The 8,961-nt window shown below is 35.1% G+C and overlaps 1 protein-coding gene across 1 annotated transcript; it reads left to right on the top strand.

The window, feature by feature from the left end:
• The first annotated feature begins 238 nt into the window (after positions 1-238).
• On the top strand, positions 239-7,833 carry LOC145779960 (uncharacterized). Its single transcript, XM_082591653.1, has 7 exons — positions 239-348; positions 1,339-1,390; positions 2,180-2,329; positions 4,070-4,294; positions 4,709-4,810; positions 4,923-5,048; positions 5,594-7,833. Exons 1-7 carry the CDS (start codon positions 292-294, stop codon positions 5,632-5,634), a joined length of 753 nt encoding a protein of 250 aa, XP_082447779.1. The 5' UTR covers positions 239-291; the 3' UTR covers positions 5,635-7,833.
• Positions 7,834-8,961: the final 1,128 nt, after the last annotated feature.

The following is an 8,961-nucleotide window of genomic DNA, read 5'->3' on the forward strand; positions in this document are numbered from 1 at the left end:
TGATAGTTTGATTGATTGTTGTTGATTAGAATTGGTGTTTCAGTTGTTGATTTTGAAAATAGATTATAGAGTTTAGAAAGCAGTTAGGCCCGGAGATTAGTTTGTCATCATGCTTCAACAAAAAAGGTTGATTCAAGCTAAAAGAATTCTAATTGTACTTCGAAATAAAACAGGGCAAGGTTTTTCAGAATTAAACCTACTGTACTTATTTGAGTGCAAACTAAAATCTTCTATTTTTAGAAAACATAGGTAAATATTATAATTTAAAATCGATTAAAACTATCATTAGTAATGAAATACTCCAAAGAAACCATTGTATTTTGTATGGTTCTTATTTTTACTTCCCAGGTAAGCAATTGTTTTTTTTTTTAAAGTGGCATGCAATATTTGAGTGTAACCATGTAAATGTCGTGGCTTGTACTTTTTGAACTGGTTTAATCTATTTGTAAGTGTAACATACAGTAAACCTCCGTTTAGCATTGGACATTAAATTAAGCTTTTGTTGTTTTTTGTAAAAGATGTTACTTATATTTATTCCTTGCAGTCTTAAACTGCAGATGGCCGCATCAGACAATATAACCTCGTTTTCACAGATCTTGACTGATTATCGGGAATTAAAAAAAACATGCTTTTGCAGATAACGCTGATATAGAAGTCTTAGAAAATAGTAACATGAGTACTTCGTTTATATTTAAGTGACGGTGATCATAAAATCATTTACTTGTTATCACTAGTCATGTACCTAAACGATTATATTTTCTTGCTTTGAAAGTATTGTCCCTTTTTTTTTTATTTCATTCACATATTTTAACAAGTGGCTCTTTCTCTTAAACGCCACATACTTTGTGTGAAACTTCTTGAAATCTGCTTCTTTGCTGATGTTAAAAAAGCGTTTGATTTCCGCAACCTGTTCGATAGTTTTGTAACAATTCGCCTTGCCTATTGTTTACTTTGACGTCACAGTTAGGGCAGCCTGCGCCTATGGCTTTGCTCAAACCACAATACGGTATAGGATAAGTTTTAGCTTTTCCATGAAACGCAGAAAGTCAAGCTTTGGTGAAGTAGTTTAGTTTTAGCATGCCACTGCAACATTTTACTCTTTAACTCTTGTTGACCGCGCAGCTACTCAAAAGTTTACCATAAAACGTGATCTATGGCCTCAGTGAAAAGGTCTTTCAATTTACATGATTATTTTGCTCTCGTGCCACCAGACGGACCTGAAAAAAATGTGAATAACTAAGTAGTTATTGAATTGAATGTTAAAAAGAATTTCTTTTTTTTGATATCCAGCAATACGGCTGTTCGAAACGACAGTAATTAAACACATTTAATTTTCAGGCATTCAGTCTGGAACTTGTGCAATCTAAAGACGGCGCAGACACGAGTACAGGTACAATTTTATTTTTTTCTATTTTTAAAGAATTATGTTTTGTAGTCCATTGGTTTTGCTTTTAAATCAATGTTGCATCAAAACAAAGCAAATGTTGAACAAACCATATTATAGACACCTTGCGTCAACTTTACCCATCAAAACTCTAACAGACTGTTGACGTATTTGGGAAAAGTTAAAAAGCCACATTTTAAACTCACATGCTGTAGTCTACTAAACAACTAAATAAAGTGACTTGCTTCTGGTCACCAGAAGAACGCAAGTCATTTTATTTATCAAATGCCTGGTTAACAGTTTCACTCTGTCTTCACTAAACAATTGTTGAAGATTTAGTCAACTTCTGTTTAACGGCTATTTTAATCATGAAGGCAGCAGAGTTTACTTATAAAGCCTTTGTTGTTCATGTATAAGCGACCAGAGTTTCCAGAAATTTTGGTGAAGGCCTTTTTCCTGATTCAAAAGCCATGTGCTAAATGTTTCTTTTGTAAAATTAACCAATGACAATATTTTGTATTTTTGGAAACAAATACAGGAAATTCTAAATTTTAATTAACCTTGTGATTTAATTGAGTCATCTATAGACTAATTTCCGCCAGGTTGCAGGAGTGACGACTATACAATACAAGTCATGTAGTGATTGAATAAACGGCTTCCTTTTTTGAAGCAGCCTATATTCTGCCTTGTACGGAAATTTTCCAATCCGCAAGAGAAATTCTTTTTCTGTTTTTAAAGCATACTCTTCGGCTTTGAAAACTCTATCTTTGGCTTATGATAAATTATTATATGCAGATTATATTAGCGACTACTACGTGGGAGTAGTTTGTTTGACGGACGAGTTTCGGTGCATATCTGAAGAGTGTATTCCAATCACACAGAGATGTAACGGTAATAATGATTGTCCAGATCCAGACGATTCTGATGAAGTTAACTGTACTTTTGGTAAGCGAAATTGGCTTAAATAGATGGTTTCGTCATATCATTTTATTATCTAATGACGGAAACCCTGAAACAATTGCACCTCGAATTATAACGCGAATTACTGCGTTTAGCATTTGATCTACTCTTGCAATAGATTATTATTGCCGATCTACTTGGTTGATATATGAAGTTTAGCACGGCCAAAATAGTTTGTTTTTTTAACTGAAAAAAGTAACCTTGAATTTCATCGACAACACACTTTTCATAATCTAAATCAGGGGTGACGAACCTTTTTGCGGTCGCGGGCCACTTTGTCAATTACACATGAGTTATCGGGCCACACAACTTTTTAATCGTAACCTACTATGAAATCTTTTAGAAGCGACTCAAGATATTATTCATGAAAAGTAACAAACTGCAGATGAAAGTGATAAAACCCACACAGTGGAAATTATCTTACGCAAAATCGAAACATACAACAGTAAAAAATAAAAACAAATCAACTTGAGTAAAAAGGATAGAGCAACAGTACTTGCACTGATAATAAAGACAGTTTCATTTTCGAAGCGTTTGCTTTCATATGAGTATGATTTCTTCTTTTTTTGGCTCTATCCTTTTTGCTCAAGTTGACCAAATGTTTCGACCATTAGCCTATGCTCCGAAACAACAAATCAATTAATGAAATTTCTTTTTCAAACAACAAACAAAAGTTTATGCGAATCATACAGCAGAAGCTATCTAATGCAGCATTGAAGCATAAAATATTAAAAAATAACATTGAAGCATTGAATTTTTTTTCCTTAGTGGGATTTTTGGAAAGTTTTTTTGCTTGACTAAGCATTCAATATTAGATCGAACAGACGATGTGGCAACTCTCAACTGCATAGGCCTACTAAGATTTTCATCTGTCAGCCTCGACCTGTTACGACTTTTTTAGGCAAAGGTTTCATCATCATCATCATTACGTGCCGTCTCCGATCCGAAGGTTGGCTGTCACTTTCTTCCACAAGTCACGTTTTTCCGCTACACTTTTTGTTTCTCCGATACTTGACAAATCAGCCCACTGTATCACGTCATCTCTCCATGTTCGTTTCCTTCTTCCTCTGCACTTCTTTCCTTCCACCATACCTTCAATGACCAATTGATGTAGCTGTTCTGCCGATCCTCTTAAATTAGTCCTGCGAATTTCATCTTTTGTTTTGCAAAGTCGCTTGCCCATCTATCTCGCACTCCAATTTTCCAAAGGGTTTAGGTTTAGGGCAAGAAAATAGCAAAGAAAAGGTGTACCAGTGAAGGCATAAAACAGCGCTGAGATGTCTTTTGTCTTTAATGCATGAGTGATTGTCAAATTGTTTTGCGGCCGCACAAAATTCTTGGACGGGCCGCAGGTTCGTCACCTCTGATCTAAATGCTAATTTTTTTCAATAGCGACTATTCGCCATTTGTCAGATAAAAGCGTCCTCAAGAGGCTACTACGCAAATACAGTAGTTTTCTTAATCCTGGCAGTTTCGCATACTTGTACATTTCTGTAGTGAACGAAATGAGATAAGCAATGGCTGAGTAACATTAGCCTTTGTTTTTGTGATAACCTTTTTTTATCTTTTGCTGCTCCGTTGTAATTGATTAACAAGACTAGATTTGTTTAAAAGCAAACATTTACAGTTACTGGCCGAAAAGTTGGAAATCTTCGCAGCAAACGTGATGTTATTTAAGCAGTCGGCTGTTACGAAAATTATGTTTGAAATCTTTTTTTCTTGCAGCTTCCACTACAGATGCCGTTTCTCCTATAATTTCTACCACTGCTACCGTTCCTCCCACAACTTTCACCACGACTTCCGTCCTTTCTACAACCTTCCCGGAGTACGAGGGCTGCGAAGAAAATGAATTTGAATGTGATGATGGATTTGTGTGTCTTTCCAACAAGCAAGTGTGTGACGGCCTAGCTGACTGTACCGATTTTACTGATGAAATGGAGTGCCCATCTGGTAAGTAATGCAGGCACTTTTATGCTCCGATTTTTCACTTTCAGCATTTATTCTTTGCCAATCTTTTTTAATGAACATTATATGACAGCATTTACATCAAATTAAGCTTTTTGAAATCTTAACAATACAAATACTATGAAAAAAAAAACAGCATATGCCATTTTTCAAGCGCTTATTGTTTACAACCTGCAAAATTTATTTCATGTGTTTAGATTAGTAAGATTTAGCCACCAATTCACGAGGAGATTTAATATTTTTGGGTACATTGGGTTGTCTATGAATTCCACTAACCCAGACAGCAAAGTTTGCCATTTTTATATATTGATTCAACGTCTGTTAATGACATCAATCGTCTATAATTTTTGCATTTCTATCAATGCAGCGACGTTAAAAACTGATTCATTATCATTGCAGAAACAACAACAGTAGCAAACACTACTCCAACTTCAATCACATCAGCAAGACCTTTCACAGAAGGACCAAAGTGTTTGTATGAAGATGTCTACTACTCGGCAGGTATAGGCTGTGTTCGCTTTTACCCCCAACGCTACTGTTGTAAAGTATAACCAAGTTCTGTTTCTAAAAATTGCTTTGCATTGCTTGTAACTGACACAAAACTTTTTTACAGATACGCAAATTATAATTACAAACTGCTCCGAAGTGATATGTTCTTCTTCTGGTCATATTGTAACTTGGGAAAATGATGATCCGGCTTGCAGTGGATATACAATGAAACCTACCCTATCTATGCCATGTGAGTAGGGCATAGCCTAACTGTTCAATGTTTTACTACAGAACTTTTGTTTATGATGACAGTAATTTTTTTAATAAAGAAAAATTAAGGGATGTCGTTTTACCGGTGTCAAACCTTAAGTAGACCTACACTTATTCAAAAATAAGAATTTGAACATTTGATAACTTCACTTTCAATAAGTACGAGCTGGTTATGAAAAATAAATCAGTGCTTTATTTTTAATTTATTGATTGGTTAGTTTTTGCTGTCACATAAGAAGCGTATTTGCATTTTTCAAACCACCGTACATTAAATTTTTAAACAGAAAAAAATCCTATTTTCTCAAAATATCAAGAGTATACTGGTCTAATGTTTGTTAAGCAAAAACACAAAGTCGGTTTGACTTCCTTTGTTTTTAACATTGTAGCTTGTAAGGTGCCGTAGTAAAGTCTAGCAAAATACCCACGACAGTTATCAAAATATATTATATTGATCGAGAAATTAGAAGCCTTACTTTGAATACCGCTTAATTTGTTTGTAACTAATACATTGCATGTTGCTTGTAGATTTGATCTTGACATCAGTTTTAATTTCTTGGCTTCGATAGTGTCTCCCCAATGCATTCCTCAAGCATGTCGCCAGCACTTTTCAAGCCTTCATTTCATTCCGCATGTGGGCGCTGCTGATCTTTCAAGAAAGAAATGACGTCTTGTTGGATTTCTTATCAAGCCCATTGTTTTGTTGCGTTGGCCCAGACGAAAGCACGAGCCACACATGTCTGCTTTTCGCGGTACGTCAACGTACAAAAATGTCACGTACGTCAACGTCACAGAAACGTCACGTACGACAACGTCACAAAAATCCTGTCTTTGCAACTTCAACCAACAATTTGTAGACCTTACCCAATTTTACCCAAAATTGCTCAAGTTTACCCAATTTTAATTTTGTTTTCCTTGAAATCAAGCATTTGCATTTGTTTGTTTGTTTCATATAATCTTATTGCTTTCATATTATGTTTCTGTGTTGTTTTTTTTGTAAAATTTTAGATTATGTTAACGTCGTTGATCGACTGTTGTTTTACCTTGTTCAGAAAGAGAAAACGTCCAGCTGTGCATAAGTCATACACTATCTCGTTTTTATAAAATAATCAACATTTTTCAAGCCAACATTTTTGCAATTAGTGAACTAAAAATGGCTCGGCTCGTTTCAACTTTTTACATTTGGAAACTTCTTATACAGTATATTCAACAACATTTCTTGCTGTTTTTTTTTTTGCCATTTCAGTTTTAAATTAAGCTAATTTGACGAAAATTGTCTTTTAATCGAATCAAACTTTTTTGTGTCTTACAGTTAGTAGACTACATACAAAACACAAATTTAATTTACTCATTGGCTTGCATGGCATCACTGTTACAGAGAGACTAATGTGATTTTCCAACCACTTGAGCACTTTTTGTATTTGCTTGTGAACGTTTATTTCGCATTGTGTTTCGACTAGTTTAATGGCTGGATCATTGAACAATGTGTAAGCTTTGCTTTAGAACTTTTACTGAGGTTTCGTTTCTTATTATTTACTCAAATACAATTTTTTTATGATTCATAGACATCGGTAGTTGCAGGATAATGCTGCAAGATAGGATAATTTGTTTCTCTATCAGTTACTGTGAGTTAAAATAGCAATCCTATTTTCTTCAATCAAATCTTTATTTTGTCATTTCTTGTTTGAATTGTGCAGGATTTGCGTAATTTGCAGTGAATTGAAATTCGACATGCAACTGATCACAGTGCTCGTTAGATCTGTGACCAACTTGCCAAACAAAGAAAACGAAGTTATCTTCTCAAAAAATCTTTAGCAATTACTCCACAGCAGGCTTAGAAAAGTTAAAACATTTGACTTTTTCTGTGAATAGTAAAAACTGTTTTTCAAAGATATGTCTTAAAGATCTTGTAAATTAATTTTTCCACTTCGTTTGCAAAACTTGTGGCAATCAAAAACGCTTTTTGCATTGATTGAAGGCAGATAATTGTTGTTTGCATATGAAGTATTGCCGGATGTTTTCTAATTGAAATGCTTCCAGTTTTTCTGCTCCTTTCAGTCAACATTTACGGCAGGCATTTTCCTATACATTATTGACCGACAAGCGGCACTTTTATTGTATTTATTTTACTGCTAATTAGAGCATTTTGCTTGTACTACAGAGCAAATGTTCTTTGTAGGCCTTCCTATGCATCTTCAGCATTTTGTGGTGCTTGAATTGCTTGAAGCTTGTTATTTTTGTTGTGGCACTTCATTAATCAAAGCTGCAAGACAATGGATTCTCGTATTTATGTTTAGTTTAATTGGCCGAGGCCAGCTTTGCATCAAACATAAGATGTAATATTTGTGGGTTTACTTGTGTTACAGTTTATTAAGGCCTCAAAGTTGCACGATTTCGGTACATGTTAGTATTTTATATGTTTATTTTAAATACAGTAAACTTTTATAATTACACTGGTCGACAGCAAATTTTAATCAGATATTTGTCCTAAAACGTATTTATGACGCTGATTTTAAAAATGTCTTTACTTTTTTTCTAGCACATCTCGTTTGTGAGATATTTACATTTTTGTTTGTGAAGCTATATCTATGTAGTATATGGTAAAGCATATGGATTTATATTATCTTGACAATGATAAGCTTAATATAAAACCATCTATTGAATATATTCCTGTGGCACACTCTGCGCATTTAAGGAATCTTACGAAAATATAGAAATCCTTCTCAGTTCGATTCAGTACGGTGAATACAAATGGAACGTTTGTTGAGGTCTTAAGGTAATCGGCATTTTAATGGCAATGCAAAGAGAGTTCACCAAACACTGCTGCTTTGTCTGTGGGATAATCGTGCTACTGCAGAACACTATGTCAGAAGAGACTGGCCAGCAAGAGACTCATACATACCAATAAACGTTAATATATCAAATGAACTTTAATAAAGAATTTTGTTAAACAGCTGGGAAGACCAATTTCAATAGTTTCGCATTTCTCTGCAACAATAATTTTCCCAAAATAAGTGAAGAAAAAACGAAAGAAGACATTTTTGTTGGCCCACAGATTCGAGAAGTTTTGAAAGATCCAGTTTTTTAGAAAGCACTAACTGCACTCAAACTGCGTGCGTGGAAAGCATTTGCGCGGCTGTGTGCTGACGTTTTGGGCAACAGAATGTCACCTTTGTTTAAAAGGAAGGAGTTGGTTTGTTTTCGGAATTTTTATTCTTGGACCGACAAAGCATTTGATAGGTTATTCCTGGTAGTTTCGTATACTTGTAGAAGCTTTTCACTAAGGGCCGATTACCGAGATTGGCAGAGCGAAGTTTCCGATTGTTGAAATGCTTTGGCCGGGGAATTATTTCATCCACCAGGTGCTGCTGAATGTAGAGCAATCTTGAAATGCGTTGCTCAAGCGCACACCCCGAGAACTGAAACAGCGCCGCGTGATTTTGAATCGGGCGCTTCACAGAGCTAACAGAGAGGACTTGCTTGAAGCTTACAAAGGGATGAGGTTGTCGCATGCCTTTAAAGATACACGTTCTTCATTCACATCAAGATTTTTTTTCCCTGCTAACCTTGGTGCAGTTAGTGATGAGCGAGGAGAACGATTTCATTGGGATATACAAGCACTGGAGGCACGCTACCAAGGTTTTTGGAATGATGGGCGATTATTGCTGAATGTTTTATTGTGATAATCCGAGCCATTCTTACGAAATAAAATCATATTTAAAGCATTTTTGAGGTGTTTATAGTAATTTCCTTATCAAAAAAAGAAACCTTGCATCCAGTTCTGTGTGTGGTTGGTGGACTGAACTGCTTAAAAGGTTTGTTTAGACTTTAGAACAACCAGCTGCGTAAGCGTATTAAATATGTGCAAATTCCGCCCATAAGATGGAATATGTGCA

This window comes from Aplidium turbinatum, chromosome 11 (assembly GCF_918807975.1).
Source record: "Aplidium turbinatum chromosome 11, kaAplTurb1.1, whole genome shotgun sequence".
Lineage (NCBI taxonomy): Eukaryota > Metazoa > Chordata > Ascidiacea > Aplousobranchia > Polyclinidae > Aplidium > Aplidium turbinatum.